The sequence below is a fragment of the Crotalus tigris genome, unplaced genomic scaffold (assembly GCF_016545835.1).
Source record: "Crotalus tigris isolate CLP2741 ecotype Arizona unplaced genomic scaffold, ASM1654583v1 scf7180000017666.27876245, whole genome shotgun sequence".
Taxonomy (NCBI): Eukaryota; Metazoa; Chordata; class Lepidosauria; order Squamata; family Viperidae; genus Crotalus; species Crotalus tigris.
Window position 1 is genome coordinate 3,896,127 of NW_024096551.1, and position 18,571 is coordinate 3,914,697.

Sequence of the window (18,571 nt, forward strand, 5' to 3'; positions counted from 1 at the left end):
TCCCCTAATTTGAGATATAACATTTCCCATCATGTCTTGCAAATCCTTCACCATTATTGACTGTGCCAAAGAAGAGGGTGAAGCTATTGATTTAGGTTGTTGTGCTGATGATAACACCGAAGAAGAAACCACCTTAGGAGCTGTAGGAATTACTGGATGCTTTGGAGCCATCTTAGAAAAATCTTTACTCCTTCTTAAAAATTACAAAAATTAAGCAAAAGAAAAAGAGAGATTAACTCCAAAAAATCAAAAAATCCTTCAAAAGGAGATCATTATAATAAAAAGAAAAAAGTTAAAAAAAAGAAAAGGGAAAGAGAAAAAAATGGTTAAATAAAAAAAAATCCATTCCATTTTTTTAAAAGTGCAAAAAACAAAACAAAAAAGTTAAACAAAAATAATAATCCTTCTAAAATCCAAACCCAACATCAAAAAATCATTATAAATAATCAAGTCCACATTCCGTTCCAATCATTAAAATTAAAAAAAAGAGGAAAAAGAGAAAGAGAAAGGGAAAAAAAACACCTAAAAAGCCTGCCGATCGCCATTTTACTTTCCCTTTCAACAAAGAAAAAAATAAAAAGAGGGAATATAAAGATAAATCTTTAAAGTTAAAATCCAAATAAAATCAAAGAAAGCAAAAACAAAATCCTCTACTCAGCTCTGTCCGCTTCTAAGAAAAACTCACCAGGTAACTTTAATCGCGGAGGTGATGCAGCGGCTTGTTTTGTCCCTAGAGACAAAAACAGCTGGGAAGCGGAGACAGTCTGAACTCTGTGGGAGCACTCTTTTCACCCCCCCAAAAAAAGCCTTGGGGGTGCATAAGAGGCTCTACCACTATTCAGACATTCCTCTTCCCCCTCCCTTTGCCCGGGAGGTGGATTTTGAACCGCTGAACAGCTGATGTCTGCTGTTCATAGCGATTCAAACACTTACCCAGAAGGACGGCTACAAAGTAGCCGCCATCGCGCGCGCAGATGCACCGGAAGTATGTCTGAGTTTTTTGTTAATGATATAGAGCTTAAATCAAGGTCCATGGGCCACGGCCCATTACCAATCGGAATTGGAATCAGATTGCGCAAGTGGCGGGCACGTGCTCACAAAGTTCCACTTGCGCACATGGTAGGCGCTAATGCTCGCACGTGCAACTCCATTTGTGCAAGCAGTGGGTACTCGCACTCACATATGAACTCCATTTGTGCAAGCGGTGTGCGTGTGTGCCACTTGCACAATTGAGCCACTTGCACGAGCCTGTCTCTCACATGAAACCATTCCCTCTCCCCCCCCCCCAGGTCGTCAAGCTGGAAAAGTTGGGACTGCTGTCTTAAATTATATATATACAATATCTACAGAATGTAGTCTAATTTTGATTCATGTTTTTCTCAACATAGCATCATTTACCCACAGAATAAAAAAGGAGAACCAGAATATAATCCATGTGGAAAATACATGGTCAAGCTGCACATCAATGGTGTCCCTAGAAAGGTAGAGATTTAACAAGATTTTATAAGCCCTCTATCCCATCATCCAATGGGTTTCTAACAGTCTTCTTGTAGCTTGCTTCTGCAAACCTTCCTTTTGTAATAATTTCCTCAAAAATCTTACCAAAAGATAATGTTTGCAGTTTTGCTTTGCATATTGTTTGATCTTGTTTCATATATTTTGACCAGGTGGTCATTGATGATCTGTTACCAGTAGATCACAGTGGAGAACTTCTCTGCTCCTATTCAAACAACAAAAATGAGCTCTGGGTATCATTGATAGAAAAAGCTTACATGAAAGTCATGGGAGGTTATGATTTTCCAGGTTCAAATTCGGTGAGTAATATATAATTCTTGGCAAGATGTTAAAAAAATTAGGCTGACAAAATATCCCTTAGTAGATAATTTTCCTTTTAATCTAGTTCAGTTTTTCTCACTGCTGTGGCCTCCAGGTATTTTGAGGGACAACTGTCAACGAGGTTAAGGATGATAAAATTGTACTCCAAAAAGATTGTAGTCTAAAAATTACAAAACTACAAAGTACAAAAACTACAAAAATTGTAATTAAAATTTGAAATTAAAAAGGAAAGTTACAAAGTTGTGATTAAAACTGTACAGTTAGGAACTCAGTACAAAAAAATATATATAAAAGAGATTGTAGTCCCCCAAAAGTTTGTAGTTTGTTTAATAGGGTTGAACATGAAATGTGTGCTTCAATATAAACATAGTAGTGAGAATACTTGGCCTTATTACAATCACATTTTAAATTTAATGTCAAAGAACCATTATATTTGCCATTCCACAAAGAAGAAAAAATGGAATTGACTCGTGTAATACAATTCTATCTTATTTGAAAACTAATACAAAATGTAAGATTACTATTGGGTTTCCTTATATGGCTGCATTGGGAAAAAAAGGAATTTTGCATAGATGTAGAATTATTATTGAAATGTATGGTTATCAAAAACTGCACTTCCCTGGAAGTATGATTTAATTAATCTGAATTGTACATTTTTTGTTGGTGATGACAGAATATTGATCTTCAAGCATTGACTGGTTGGATACCTGAGAGGATTGCCATGCACTCAGACAATCAAACATTTAACAAGGATAGTTCTTTCAGAATGCTTTACCAAAGGTAATTTTTGCTGATTTCCAAAAATGTTGTTACAGTGTTGTAAAAGTTCAAGGGTTGTTTTTTTTTTAATCCACTGTGGATCCTGGTTTTTTAAATGGCTTCCAGGAAAAACAGTGCCTACATAGTAAGTGGTTGAAAAATGAAACTGACTGAGTATAGGTACATGGCAATGCAACTCAGAGATCTTCCTGAACATGTAGCTCCTATTGAATGTGGAAGTGGAAGCCATGGCCAAGGGACTCTTTGTCAAGCTGCCGTGTAGTAAGCTATTTATGGCCCAACCTCAGATGAGAAGACCTGGCTACAGTGACTCATGGCTTCATCAGCATTCAGTTGACCTAAAATGCAGCACCCTAAATGGCAGTTATTGGGTGGAGTCCCACTAGAATTGGCCTGACTGATTCTTTTTGGGAAAAGCAGCTGGTGGTTCCCTATTTTAGGAAGATATATGATGGCTAAAACACAGAGATGTGGTCCTGAAAGTAATATCTCTGGGACAGTCTGAGGCAAAATTATAAAGAATCCAGTTCCAGGGTGAAGATGAAAATGTGCTATGTTTAATGTTCCAGGATTCAGTGGCCAGGGATTGACATAAGGGATTGACTAAATTAGAAATATTGAGAAACGAGGGGCGAGTGTGTGAAAATTTCTCCATTATTTCCTATAATTTTCTTGGATATCTGTAGTAGCCATCATGTAGTTATATTTTCCAAAATAGTATCTGTGTTTTTTTCTTTAGAAAACTAAATAGGCAGGCAGTGAATGAGATAAGCATTAGCAGGCATGTCTAAAGTAAACTTTTTGTTCTTGGCCAGATTTCACAAGGGAGATGTGCTTATTACAACAGCTACAGGAGTGATGACTGATGAAGAAGGGGAACGGTGGGGTTTAGTACCAACCCATGCCTATGCCGTTTTGGATATTAGAGAATACAAGGTAACTCTGAAATAAGGACTTTGGACCTGCTCTTATGGTTGACATGACTTGCTTTTTTTTTTTTTTTTTTAATCTGATCTCTTGTACTACAGCTCAAACTGAGAGAAAGACAGACTTTGAAATATCTGTCCAATTAGTCTTTTTTGGTCCCAAGCATTTTGGGATTAAAATGCTTAAAATAATGGAATAATGTTAGAGAGGTAAACAAGCCCATTGCAGAGGTGACACCTTAGTTTCTTTTTGGAAGCCATTGGAGCCCTCTTTCCCGTCTCACCCCTGAAATTTGGTGAGGAAGATTTATAAATTTTCAGTACTTCTTAGAAACAAAATAAACCTCAAGTTGTTTTGATATACTGAATGTCCTTAAAAAAAAAACTGAACATGAAAAGAAAAATCCTAAAAACATCACCCCTGCTTTCTGTGATATTATATGTCCTCTCCATAGCCCTCATGTGACCCTCGCCATGGCCCTTCTCGTCTACAGTGGTTGAATTCTTTCAAAAACAGAATTGCCGGTTTCCAATATTACAGTATAATGCTATTAAAAATCTGATTTTATCAGATCATTCTAGGAATTAAATGGCAGAGAGAGAAATAGATAGAGATCTTTATTGTAATCCATGATCAATAAAATTAGTGACATTTAACTTATTGTCTTTATTCTCAAAAAGAAATATAGTATAAAGTCATATTCTGTGTCTCCTCTTTTCCAGGGTCTCCGCTTCCTCCAGTTAAAAAATCCCTGGAGCCACCTACGTTGGAAAGGGAGATACAGTGAAAATGATATCAAGAGCTGGACTTCTGAACTTCAGAAATACTTAAACTTTGATCCCAGAACAGCTCAAAAAATAGACAATGGTAAAAGATCAAGATGATTGGGGGGGGAGAACCCAAGGCTACAAATGATTTGTTTCTCTTGTACCCCTTTGTGGTCCAAGAGAAAAATTGCAGATGGCAGAGTATCATATCTCTCATCAATCTGAAATAGGATTACAATCAAGGATGGTCTTTTGCAAGAGAGAAAAGCAGAGCTGTCTGAATCACTGAGAGAATCTTCTGCTTGATAACTGTTTAGGATCCCCTTGCAGGGCTAAAATTTTCCAAGGCTATTAATGACATATGATACAAACTAGTGCATATTTACTGGAGATAAACACCACTGAAGTAAGGAGGTTAATACTGGAGTAATTGTGAATAAGAAATTGTAACTTCAAAGGAAAGTTTTATCTGGATAAAGTTGTTGAGGAAGTTAAGCATCTCCACTTAGATTTGGCAGAGGAAAGGCAGTGAGTGAGAACCAGTGTAGTTTAGTTTATCATAACAGCTAAGGAACCTTTTGTGTGACCAGGGAATTCACAAAGTGATTTGGGGCAAGTCCTGCTTTTGTTCATCCTAATTTATACTTGCTAATCTCACAAATTTAAGGTGAAATATAAATGTAAGAAAAAATAACACAATACAAGAAATAAGTGATGAATTTTGCTTTATTAAAAATTGGAACGAGAGATTAGTTTTAAAAGATCTTGATAAAATTACAGATAATTTATGCAATTGTAAAAACAAAACAAACACTGAAATGCATTGTATTCAAGTACTAAACTGAAACCTATTGCCACTTTTAAATATGTGGAAGATTGTAGGCTGATTTGATTTAAGAACTTCTCAGACTAATGTATAATACAGTGTTTCAATAGTGTGCATGCTTTCTGGGAGTAAGTTTCACTGAATTCTTCAGAACTTATCTTTGAGTAAGAATGCCCAAGATTGTAATAATCTTTAATCCTTTTTTCCTACCATTTGATAATTTAATATTCAGTCACTGGTATTGGATAATAACTCATTGGTAAAAAAAATTAAAACATTTTTATCTGCATGTTTTTCCTTATATAGGAATTTTCTGGATTGCCTGGGAAGATTTATGCAAGTATTATGATGTTATTTATTTGAACTGGAATCCAGGTCTTTTTAAGGAATCCACCTGCATTCACAGGTTTGTCCAATAGAAAAGGATATAAAATGCTTCTTCTTCCTGTATACTTATTGCAAAGTGTGGAGATGGAAATAGCAGGCATGTTAATTTATTAGCCTTCCTTAGCCTAACATTCAAGTATTATTCTGTGATGCCTTTCTTTAGATTTTGAAGCCTGGCCCAAGAATAAATGATTCATCTGTAAACTGGTGAAAAGTGATACCATCACTTTTAGAGCATTTATAAGCTTAGGCTTGCAGCTGTTTTTGCTTTATTATTTCTCCCTAATATTTCATGCTAATTTGCCAGATCAAATTGAGAGCTAGAGGTATCTTTCATGAAAAGAATATTTAATTGTAATTGTTGAATTGCAATTTTTTAAAATACTCATAACTCTATGTCTGCATTTCTCTTTTCTGAACAGTACCTGGGATGCAAAACAGGGTCCTGTGAAAGATGCTTACAGCTTGGCTAATAATCCACAGTACAGGCTGGAGATTGAGTGCCCACAAGGTGGCGCTGCGGTCTGGGTTCTACTCAGTCGACACATTACTGACAAGGTGTTCATCACTTTTCCAAATAACTTGTAAAGGAAGCAAAGTGCAGCTCTAAGATGTGGGTGTTCTTTATGACAATTGAGTTACCAGAAAGATAGCTCAAATATGAAAAGCATATTTGATGCATATCTCCATATTCAACGAATTGCAGTGTTCTTATGCCTGATCACACAACACTGTGTCCAATCACAGTGGTACTTGATTAACTAAACTAAACATGAGCAGAAGGAAGAAACTGAATCGGCTCCTTTAGCCTTCCATCCCCACAAGGATTTTATCTCATTTCGGATTCCAATCAGAGTTCAAGGACTCATGATAAATATTTGATCTTGTAAAAATAAAGTTTATTTAAAATGAAGATGCATTTTCCCTATCCAGAATTTGCAGTCCATTAATTGGGCATATTCCAGATCAATTGGGCTACTAGCTTATGGCATTTTAGCTCTGATGTGTGACTATTAAGGAACCCGAAGTCCAAAAAAATCAGAGATACTTAGATATAGGGAGGCTGCTGGATTTGGAAGGTCTAAAACAATTTATTATAATTTAGGCAAGAAAAAATGTTGAATGAAATCATAGCTATAAATAGTATATAAATATTTGGTTTTGAGGATTAAAGTGATTTTTGTAATCATTTTTCTATAGGATGATTTTGCACACAACCGGGAATTCATCACAATGGTGGTCTATAAAACTGATGGGAAAAAGGTATACTACCCTGGTATGTATATCAAAATTCTCTTTCCTGCACATAATCTCTTTCCTACAGTTTTTCTTTGTTCTTGACTAATTGTTGAAGAAAGATAGGAAGTTTGGATATAACTTTGGGTGAGAAATATGTTTGCTAACCACAGCATCCACTAGGACTAGACAAGATGATGGCCACATCATGACACTGGACATAAAATGGTCAGAGCTTCAATCCTATTGGCACGGCAATCATAAAGTTTCATTCATCTTAAAATATATTTTTATTGATTTCTTGAATTGAAAATGTGGACTAGAAATGTAAGATCTGCCCATCTCCATGTTTTGGTGCAGAGAATTTATTTTAGAAAGTTAGTACTATATTTATGCTGCTTCACTGTTAGTACCCTAGTAGAATATTAATTTATTACTTATATTAATTAGAGTAATTTCAGATTGGTCTATTCTAAATTATTGTTAAATATAAATGAACTTTTTTATTTTCAGCTGATCCTCCACCATACATTGATGGAATTCGAATCAATAGCCCCCACTATCTAACCAAGATAACGCTTACTTCTCCAGGCACTCATACATTTACACTTGTGGTTTCTCAGTATGAAAAACAGAACACAATTCATTACACCCTCAGGGTAAGTATATATGTAATCTTTTAAAAATATTAAATGGAAATCATTAGCACTGCCACATCTTCAACCTCCGTGACTTCCATTATGAAAAATATTATGTCTATGTAATAAGCTTGATAATGACCATCGGTCTGCCTCTGATTAAGATAGAATTACCACCAAAATCCAATGTGACTTTGCTTTGCCCAGAGCTCACACAAGTTGAGCTGCACGCATTTGTGTGTATGCTGGCGCATCACTCACGCAGCCCGGTTTTCTTCTCCCAGCCAAACCACAAAGGTTGGGGACCACTGAATTGCACAAAAACTATATAATCGTATAGCTTTTCAGTGAGAAGAAATCAAAATTATATAGTTCCATTCAGTTCCAGCTTTGTATTTTTCCGAATACACTTCTTTTTTCTTGGGAGTATGAATCTTTCTGGGTTAAAGATTAATTTCTTTTTGATCTTAGGTGTATTCAGCATGCAAGTTTACCTTTTCTAAGATCCCAACACCATATACTGTATCAAAAAGGGTAAGAAATAATTACATTTTGAGGTTAAAATTTTACTACTACCTCTTACACAAACCTAACTATTTAAATGTAAGGTATCTACAGTCATACAAAGTAAGATAGAGTTTACTTGCGGTCTTCTTTTGTGAGTTTTTATTACATAATATTGCATTATCTACTCCTTGGATTAGATTGAATAGAAAAGCTGTTCCTAAGTTGAGATGTATTGGGATGCATGATAGTCGAAGAACATTTGATTGCATGATTGGAATTGTTTAGTCTAGCCAGTTTTAATAGCATGAATGTAATATAATTGCAAATAACCTTTGAAATTCTATGCTAGTCAGAATGGCTCCAATCTCTTTTAGAATAGCTCACTGGCTGAAAATTCTGGTCCCAACATATATAGAGGTAACCAGGTTGGGAGAAAACATTTATAATGTATAGTATTTCTCATTAACCACTATTAATAAGTTTCCATAGCCTTCTCCCAGGATTAAATGATCCCTCACAGTTTTCTCTGATGTATTATTACCAGTCAGATTATTATAAGAGATATGAGCTAGAAAGGAGCCCAATGATCAGGAAAACATGGTTTGTGTTCCTGCTTCAAATCCAATTTCCCTTTCTGGAACATCTATTCTTGTGTCCCTAAAAGTATGTATTAAGCATGGCATCAAATTAAGTCTATGTGATATGCTGAAGAATGAACTTTATCTTTTAAAATGAATAATGAGGGCTGATTAAGTAGGAGAGATAAAATTAAATTGAAAGTTTTTTTAAGAAAGAAGAAGAAAATAGATGTGCTAGCTGAGAAGCTCTTGGGGTAATTTTCTTTCAGGTGAATGGACAGTGGAAAGGTCGCAGCGCTGGAGGGTGTGGAAATTTTAGAGATACTTGCAAGAATAACCCTATATACCAGTTTCAAGTAGACAAGACTGGACCACTCCTGCTTGAACTAAGAGGACCAAGGTCTGTATAGTGTTTAATGATTGGAACAATACAGTTAACCCCTTACAGGTAAGACTTGCAGTTTCAGACTTAAAAATATTTATAGATTCACCAGTTGGAATTATGCTATCCCTAATTTTTCAGCCCATATTATCAACAATTAAAAATAAAGTGGTTTTTAAAAGAATTATCATGTTCAAATTCCGAGCTCAATCCCAAACTGTGAGGCTGCCTTCATACATCATATTTAGCCATAAACAATGATTACAGATTTCAGTGACTAGATTCGCGTGGCACCTTTGGGAGAAGTTGAATACTGTTATGGCTTAGCATAAACTGTGAATCAAATATGCATCCAGATAGAATCAGAGAATATATACCATTTTTGAAAAGTTCTAATTTTGATTTAAACTTAGAAACCTCCCAACTTCTGATTCATTTATAGGCAGTACAGTGTTGGACTTGAAGTTGTAACAGTCTCTTCAGTAGGAGATCCGGGATCTTTGGGTTTTCAGAAGAAAAATAGTGGTGACTACAGGTAATAGCTCATCTGATTTCTGCATATTTTATCGCTGTCATATGAGATGCTTGTACTATATTATCTTCTCTCTGTATTTAACTTTCCAAGGTGTGGCTTTTGCTATCTGGAAATTGAGAATATACCTCCTGGTACTTACAACATTATTACAAGCACTTTCCTCCCACAACAAGAAGGGCCATTTTTCTTGGACTTCAATACTGCTACCCCTCTTAAAATATCACAGCTGCAATGAAGTTACCTGCAAAAACATTTGTAATAAAAATAGCAAACTACAGCTGTCACACTGAAGAACTATCTAAGAACTTACCTGAGAAAATGTTTTATATGAGATACATAAAAGGAATGTGGACTGTCATAAGAAGAATTGCACCCTGAAATTAGAGCAGCCTAATATTATCTTTATGGTTGCAAAACAAAGTGGAAAACATGACTTCTGTAATTTGTGCTGTGGTAAAGTTGAGGCAAGTAAAAAAAAATTGCTCACGTACCCTGATACTTAATTTTGATGGCTTTGTTTATACAGAATGGGCATTTTATATATATTATGGAATTTTAAATTCCATTTTCCTCATCAGTTTGTTTTTCTAAGTAGTATGTCAATCAGTTTGAATTCTACCTGCTTAATAATGGAAGAGTTGTCCTAGAGAAAAATGGTGGAACTAACGAACCATTCAAGGGGTGTGCACAGCATCGGCATCTTCCCACAACATATCCTCAGGGCCATAGTCCTTCAGTCCACTAAATAGTGCAAATGTCCCTGGCGAACATGGGAATCCACAATGTGCACCATCTCATATTCTGGCTCCCCATGCACTAATACTGACTCTGGCGGGGGCTCACCAGCACAGCAGGCATAAGCAAGGACTGACCGGTAGAACACCAGATGGATGCACATTTGGGCAGGCGGGGTCAAATGATATGCCACTGAGTTGACCGCTTCCACTGGAAATGGACCTAGGAAGTGGTGATCAAGCTTGCGGGATGGTTGCATTGTGGGTATATGCCAGATGGAGAGCCAAAGGTGTCACGAACCACCAAGGGAGGCACATCTCAATGTGTTGATCCATGAAGTTTTTATAGTCCTCCTTGGCCTGCTCCAGTTGTTCCTGTAACACTCAGTGATAAGTTCTTGCAAGAAATCCGCAGCTGCAGGCACCAGTGAATCCACCTGGTCAGAGGGAACAAACGCAGATGAAATCCAAGAACGGAGACATGCGAGTCGAAGCATGCTGGGCATTGTATGAAAACTGCCAGCATCAGCAGATTCCAGTTGTCCTGGAGGAAATTCACATAGTAATGCAAATACTGCTCTAGCATGGCATTCATCCATTCCATGCCTCCATCCATCTCTGGATGATGCAAGGATGAGAGACATACCTACACTTGTATAAGTTCTAAGAGCACCCACCAAAACCAGGCCATGAACTGGATACCTCGGTCTGACACAATATACTGAGGTAGGCTGTGCAGATAGAAGATGTGACAGCCATGTTGTCTCCTGTGCCATGGGCAATCCAATGCACAGCACGAAATGGGCCATCTTGGTGAGCATGTCCATCACCACTATCGTGGCTCCCTGCGAATTCAGGAAATCAGTAACAAAGTCCATGGATACACCTCCCCAAGGCCTCTCCATTTTTCTTTAAGAGCACTTTCTAAAGCTAAATGATATTTCTTCTTTAACTGAAGGATAGTTAACCCATCATCAATCTTGTAAGAGTGCAGACCAAGTTGATATCCGAGTATATTCAGCTGATTTTTCTGAAGTTCAGTGTCATTTTCAAGTTTTTCTTTCAAACTCCTTTCTTCATCAACATTTCATTCAATAGTGCCTCAATATTGCTGTTTACAACCTGCATGTGTTCAAGCTGTAGCTCTTTTCTAATTTCAACTGCACTCCATAAATCTAGAAATTTTCCCATTATTTGAGTCACATTATTAAGCAGAGAAGAGGTTTTGTCCTGTGACGCCTGCTGCCACTCCTCTACGAGTAAAATCCAAAATGAAGAATGCAAACCTACAAGCCAAACCAGCTAAACTGTTGCCAAGCAAGGGAAAGGTTTTCTTTGCCAGGGCACTTAGAAGCTAGGTGATGAGGGCCTCTGCAGTACAGACACAGCCAGTGCATTTTCTACCAGAGAAAACTTTTAAAATGACTCTATCAGCCAATGCATTGCAAATAAAATGGGAAGGGTACAAAAAAGTACAGTAAATTGTGCAGGGTAATCCTAATGGTCTTTATAGCAGGTTAGCAAATATAGAAAATGGTCACTTCTCTCTTAACTAGGATGTTGGTGATTGCTGGTAATGTATAAGGGCTAGAATTTACCACAGGAAAATGATTAAATGTCACAATATTCATGAAACAAAACAGTTTAATTTTATATCTCATAAGTTTTTATAAAGGCAATCCCCAAAGTTTAAATTTTATGACATATAGCACCTTACACAGACACAGACTCACTACTAACATTTTTAGTTTTCACTTTATTATTACCATTCCCATTATTCCTTGCAAAGATCCTCAGCCAAAGTATAACCAAAACATATATGAAAGACATATATATATATATTTGAAGAATGAAGTTGTAAAGATTAAAAATAAACATACTACACGTGAAAACAAAAAAACAGAGGAGACTTAGTGTGAAATATTTTTTACATTTGTTTTAAGAATATACACATAACATTGACAAAATAAAACAAAAGCCAAATAACAAAAAAATACTAAGAAAATGGATATTGCTAATAATTAATGCTCAAAAAATATGTTCATTAAAGATGACCTATGTCAATTTTTAGAAATGTTAACTAGTAAAGCAAATCTATGCTTTTAACTATTTCTTACTAGCATAAATACCAATTCTTGCTAACATGCTTCAACTTCCTTTCCATCTTATTTGGATTTTTACTTAAAGGATACTTATAATTTTTTAACTACTCCAAAAATGCTTGATAATGCAGAGATATTAGAAATTGCTCCCCATATCAATGCTATGGAAACTATTCCATTCGTGCACATTTCTCTTTTTTAGTTAGTGGGTTGTGGAAGAATCTTCCTGTCTATGCTTAGTGATTATCATAATTGGTACTTCACAACAAAGTGGTATCCCACATTAATGTTTCCACTGCCCATTTAATTTTGATCATAATATATATAAACCAAAACTACTTCCCATCCATCCTTCCCCCAGCCATGTAAAAAGCTAGAAGGATCCTGTGCATCAATATTAACATTTTAATTATCCTTGAGGTATAATGTATCAACACTCGTGAATTCTATAGGAAGACTGAGGTATCTTAAATTCTATTACATGCAGCAGCTTCCTTTGGTAACCCAAAATACAATACAAGGTATTTCAAAGGATTTGCTGCTAGCATCCTGGAATTTTATGGCGGCTCAAATCACAAATAAGACACCAGCTAATCCTCCCAACCTGGCTTTGCCCTCAGTGCCAGAATGGCCTAAACTTCACAGAGGACTGGTATTATTGCTTCTCCCAAACTTACAAAATGTCTTTAAGGATCGAGATTTCTGTCCTTTACAATTTTTGTCCTGACCAAGATTTCTATTTAAATGCGCTTATTTTAGCCCTCAGCAATTATGTAAGTCTTTATTGTACAGTAAAGACAAAAATTTGGCATATATTAGTCATTGGCACAAGGCTTGGACAATCAGAAAACAGTTGTGTATAAATAAATTATATTCCTCATTAGGCTCTGGACATTATTTCACCCAGTTTGTACTATTAGTTTGTCTGCACAAACCCCATTCTTGCCTTTCAGGCATTGTAGGGAAAGTTGCTTCAACCGATTGTCCAGAACTGGGCCACTGGAAGAAGAGCTGCTGTCTACACTCTTATTCTTGTTCACTTTGTCAAGTATCTTGTTCTCCGCTCCTTCTGCCCTGTCTCCTGTGAAAATGAGATGGAAAGATTTTGCAGCTTTGTATTATAAAGGGTAAAATTCCACAATATAATCATAACTTGGGTCGGATTCATACTCTGCTTACAAAGTATGTGTGCTTCTGAATCCACAAAGATCTTTAATTAACCACTAAACTTGGAAAGTCCTATCAATTTTGATTCCACTGCATTTGATGGCCACCAAAACCATGGCTTTTTTTGTCATAGAACGCTCAGAACGGAGTTCCGGCACCTTTTCTGGATGGAACCTTGTAGGGTAGGCAAGGCGGGTTGTATGACGTGTGTGAGTTCCAGCACTTTTTTTTATTTTATTTTTTTACAAAAAAGAACTGACCAAAACCATGCAATTTTATCACAAGGCTTTATGCTTTTTAGTGCAGATCTAGCTGAGAAATTGCATGTTACAAAATGCAGGGAAAGTTACCATCTTTCTTAAAAACTTCCAGATCATTTTGTTCCCTTTTCTAGCTTTCTCTACATCTACAGTATCCTTTTGAAATACGGCAACAAAATAGCATATTCTGTTCCCAAAGTTACATATCTCATACCTGCATTGTTTGTCCTTAGCTATTGTCTTATCTCTGTATTACATTGATCTTTGCCTTCATCAATCCAACTTACCTCTTTCAATTTCACATTCAGGAGAGGATGCCCCACTACATTCACTGCGAGGTCCTAATAAAGGAAATACACCAAATTCAGATAACGATATAGGGCTAGACAAATCTAAACTTTTAGGGCGAGTCATGGGAAGAAATTGAGCTGGTATATCAAAAGGGCTTGTGGGACCAGAACTGAAACTAGATAGAGACTGAGTTTCAGAGTCTTCTTCAGACACAAAGCTGCTGCAGTTGTCATCCTCAAATACCTCTGATGCCACTGTGAAAATGTAAAAAAAAAATTAATCAGCATTAATGAACAGAATAAACATGCTTATAAGCCATTTCAATCACAACTAACAGAATAATACAATTCTCCCTAACTTTGAACAAAACAAAACAAAATTCAGCATTATTTTCCCCTGTTTAGGACTTCTGTTCCTCCATCCCAAACCACTGCAACCAACTATTGTTTATTCTCAGCAATATATTAAAGAGTACTATCACCTCTTGCCAAAAGGAAAAAGGTAAAGTCTATTCTGACAGAAGCTCTATTCTAGGTAACTTCATGGATACTTCTAGGTGGTAATATATAAATGGTGTATGATTTCTCTCCTCAACCAATCACCAAAGGCCATTAGAAAAAAGTGAACTGTCATAAAAATAAGTCAGCTGCATTCACACTCATGTTTATGTCGTTATTTTCCAAAGGAAAGTTTCAGCTAGAGAACGATAAATACAAAAACCTGCCCTTCATCCATTTTCAGAATACTAGCCGTGTCCAGTGTTCTAGCCAGACTATAAAGCCTGGCAGTCAGCAGAATTAGCCTGCAATAATGCATTCTAATCACTGAGCCACCATTGCTCCTATGAAACCAACTCTCTAATTTTCATAGATGGATAGCTTTACTAAATAGTTTTAATACCTATTTTAAACCATTTTGTATGATTTAAAGAAACTTTTTAACAAAGTCAAACTTGAAAATAGATTTGGCAAAATTTTACTATTATTATAACAAAGCTGAGAATGTTGCTTGTCCTATTTTTCATGGTACAATCATATCTCCTGGGATTTCCAGATTCCTGATTTGTCCTATTTCTACTAAATACGAGAAATGTTCATGAGGAAAAAACCTCCCAAAGGACTTTTAATCAGATTCAAAACATGAGAAGCCACAGACAGTTGCATAACAGAAAAAGTAAAAACAGCACTCTCACAACAATTGATTTCAATCACACCTCAAAAAGAAATTCTAAAGTATCATGGCAATGGGAAAAATTGTTTGGAAAATTGAAAAGTACTTTGGCATCTATTAATTATACTGTTATAATTGGCTTCTTGACACCTGGTACTTTTTGACCAGTTCTTAGTTGCTGATATAACCTTTCAAAAAAATTGACATGGCCAAAACTCTATATCTTTTTCTACTACTTACTGGAAACATTATCTGATTCTAACTTGCATCCTGAAAGGTCTTCTGCCAAAGTACTATTGCCTTCAGCCCCAACACCACATCCTCTGGGCCCCATTGACGAGGCTCGCCGCCTCTCATGAATCTCGTCAGAGATCATCTCCAAGTTCTTCAAGGCTGTTTTGTATTCACCCTTGGCCAAAGCCAATTTTGCTTGCAGGTCATCCACTATCTTCTTTAATTGCTAATAAAACCATCAAAAAAATTTACTTACTCAAAGAAAAATTTCTAAATATCCATATACAATAAATTGCATAGGTTTCAAGTGAAGAAAGACTTGCATTAGGGCACTAGGGACCCTCTAAAACACCTCCCAGCTTTCCCATAAAGCTGTTCACCAAAATAATAAAGCTGACAACGATCAGCAGATTTACAGAGAACTGAAATCTTTATTTATTACACAAATGTCTGATCATTCAATCTAGCAGGTAGAATGAAGTATTCTAACTTTAAAATAACTCCATCCAATTTTAAGATCCTCCCGCCATGTTGGACTTTGATTTCTTTGATTCATCAAGCATGACAATCCAATATCTTGTGGGATGATTGATTATGGGAGTCCAGCACCTAAGGAGGATACTAGTTAAAGAAATTATCCTGAAAATGTTCTTTCTAGTTCTGGTGCTAGCTTCATTGAAGGCTTGATTGAAAGCTTATAGCTCAAACATACTATATATATAGTTTTGTGGATTATTATAGCAGGTGAAGATGCTTTTCATCCTGGGTATATATTTCTAATATTAGCATATAAAAGTCAATTATACATAAGTTCACATATGTGCAGATTAACTATTTTTTAGGAAGAACATCTCCATACTAAAAGGTTACTATCCATTACCCACAGCAGAATTTCAACCTCGCTAAAATATATTGTCTACATTTCCCACACCACAAGATAAATAATAGCAAATGTTCCTGGGGGGGGGGGAGAAACTAAATTGTCTCCTTCTCTATAGAGTCAACTGTCCTATGAGAAGACTTAATACATTTCTTGATTTATTGTTTTAATACATTATAATTAAATTTTGAAAAATCTGGTTCCTATAAAGGTAGTATAAAATTAATTAGAACTAAATAAATATGCTAAATGCATTCTTCCTCAAATTCCAAACGACAATACCCCCATTTATTCAGAAAATTTCACATCTATAAAAGTTTCATCATTCTTAAAATGAAACAACCACTACAACAGCAACAAATGTAAATGAGGTTTTTTTTCTGTTGGTTTTTGGGGAGTCAGATGGCTTTAAATAAGAAAAATCAATAACTCACATTGATGATAATACCTAGTTGGCTAATGAAATATCTGCAAACAAACAACCAAGCACAGAGAGAATCAAGGACTCCATAACTCAATCCAGAACTACATATATTTATCTTCTACATAAAATAAATAAAAAGTACATACCTCTAATTGTACATAATATTTTGCTTTGAGTTCAAAATAAGGCCTATAAGGATGGGAACATAACAGCATTATTATTGGTAGAAGAACAATGCACTCCCTTTTAATTCCCATCCATTCAGCCATCTACCATCCTGTTGATATAAAACAATCTAGCCATCCTATCATTTCAATATGTGGAATTTGTTTATACAAAACATACTGTAATACTACGCTAATGAATTTGTGTGACACTTCTACCCACCTAAAAAATAATAATTTCATTGGGCTTGGGGTTGAGAAATAGATAAATATACCTAAATTTAATCTATATACAACAGCACACAGATTCTCAAATTGCCTAATAAAATATTGAGAGTTAAGAACAATAATATTGAAGATATACAAGATACTCCACTGTCAAGGCACAGAGGAGTAAAACACTAAGTTCAGAACATCCAGATAACATTCAGAAGTGATTCAAATAGACAATGTATTGAACTGCACGAAGGAGGAAGAAGTAAAACACAGTAAGATTTGCAAGATTCTGTTATTATAGCCAGTCTTAATAAAATTAGCTCTAGCCTTCCTGTGGAGTTGTCTTCTTGATCTAATCTACCCAGTGGGTCCAACAGCAAGGAGTAAATCCTGAAGAACGTTGGAAAATTTCTATGTTCAAGTGAGATCAAGTTCAAATGAAACCTGATCCACCTTGCCCAGTTGCTCAGGATCTCCAAGAAGCTTCTGATCCAGAATCTGAAAGCCCTTTGGATTAAATCATTCTGTTGTTACAGTATAGCAGAGACTGGAAAATGGTATCTAACATAGGGCTGTATCGTAATAGAAAAACTACTAAAATAGTGTTACAGTCTCATTTACCAGCCTTGAGCCATAATCTTGCTGCTAATATAATTTGACTAAGACAGGGGTAGGCAACCTTGGCTCTTTTATGACTCGTGGACTTCAGCTCCCAGAATTCCTGAGCATGGCTCAGCTTGGAAACCTCTCCTTTTCCCCTCAGCACGGCTGGCTCAGGAATTCTGGGAGTTGAAGTCCATGAGTCATAAAAGAGCCAAGGTTGCCTACCCCTGGATTAAGAGATGCTTTTAAACCATCCTGAAAGGCATTCGAAGCACAAGATAGTAGCTCAAATTGATAAATGAAGCACCAAATATGAAGGCCAGGCAGGATTCATCAAACAGGTCTTTTTTACAATGGTTAAGCCATAATGTAGTTTTCCTGTGATTTTTCAGACAAGTCTTACTTTTTACAACTATGGTTAAACCACAGCTTAAGGCTCACTGACTAAGACCATTGGTCAGAGAACTCATAACTGTTAATTCAGATTGATAAAAGATTTTGTGAAGAATTCTTCAAGCAAGACTTTTTTAATCCCTAATCTGGCAATATCACAGCTAAATGATTTGCACTGAATCACACATTATATACTGCTGAGCTATGATCCCATAATATTTATTTCCTGTTTGTGACGCCTTCTGCATTTGTCCTGTACTGAGCATTTGGAAGGAGTCTATGACTCAAGGCTGCCTTTGACATTTCCCATGGTTTCTCAAGGTTCTATTTACATATGTCAGAAAAACACTCAACAACCACAACATCACATGATCCCTTGGAGATTTAAACTTACTTTGATTTGTTGATAGCCCTTTTCAGCTTCTTCTCCAACTGTTTCATTCTGCCCATGGCAGCATTGTATTTGGCTGCCGTTTCTTTATGTACAAGTTCACTTCTAGTTTTCGTCTGCTCTGCTTCCATAACCTTTAAAAA

General features: G+C 36.1%; 2 protein-coding genes across 8 annotated transcripts in view; one reads left to right on the forward strand and one right to left on the reverse strand.

Annotated features, from left to right (window-relative positions):
- The window catches only part of CAPN7 (calpain 7), a 29,464-nt gene extending 19,567 nt beyond the window's left edge, over nt 1–9,897 (forward strand). For 5 of the 6 annotated variants that reach the window (XM_039336241.1, XM_039336242.1, XM_039336246.1 and 2 more), the window contains 13 exons: nt 1,389–1,482; nt 1,668–1,814; nt 2,510–2,616; nt 3,432–3,552; nt 4,266–4,410; nt 5,443–5,542; nt 5,946–6,081; nt 6,724–6,799; nt 7,273–7,418; nt 7,869–7,931; nt 8,752–8,882; nt 9,307–9,399; nt 9,490–9,897. In XM_039336241.1, the coding sequence (XP_039192175.1) occupies nt 1,389–1,482; nt 1,668–1,814; nt 2,510–2,616; nt 3,432–3,552; nt 4,266–4,410; nt 5,443–5,542; nt 5,946–6,081; nt 6,724–6,799; nt 7,273–7,418; nt 7,869–7,931; nt 8,752–8,882; nt 9,307–9,399; nt 9,490–9,634 (1,504 nt within the window). In that variant the 3' untranslated portion in view covers nt 9,635–9,897. The remainder of the gene's footprint in view (nt 1–1,388; nt 1,483–1,667; nt 1,815–2,509; nt 2,617–3,431; nt 3,553–4,265; nt 4,411–5,442; nt 5,543–5,945; nt 6,082–6,723; nt 6,800–7,272; nt 7,419–7,868; nt 7,932–8,751; nt 8,883–9,306; nt 9,400–9,489) is intronic. The other variant, XM_039336247.1, reaches the window with a different exon arrangement.
- A 1,884-nt stretch (nt 9,898–11,781) lies between these two features.
- SH3BP5 (SH3 domain binding protein 5) overlaps nt 11,782–18,571 on the reverse strand; it is a 54,500-nt gene continuing 47,710 nt past the window's right edge. For both annotated transcript variants that reach the window (XM_039336248.1, XM_039336249.1), the window contains 5 exons: nt 18,432–18,562; nt 16,808–16,850; nt 15,364–15,583; nt 13,950–14,207; nt 11,782–13,316 (listed from right to left, as the gene is read on the reverse strand). In XM_039336248.1, the coding sequence (XP_039192182.1) occupies nt 13,135–13,316; nt 13,950–14,207; nt 15,364–15,583; nt 16,808–16,850; nt 18,432–18,562 (834 nt within the window). In that variant the 3' untranslated portion in view covers nt 11,782–13,134. The remainder of the gene's footprint in view (nt 13,317–13,949; nt 14,208–15,363; nt 15,584–16,807; nt 16,851–18,431; nt 18,563–18,571) is intronic.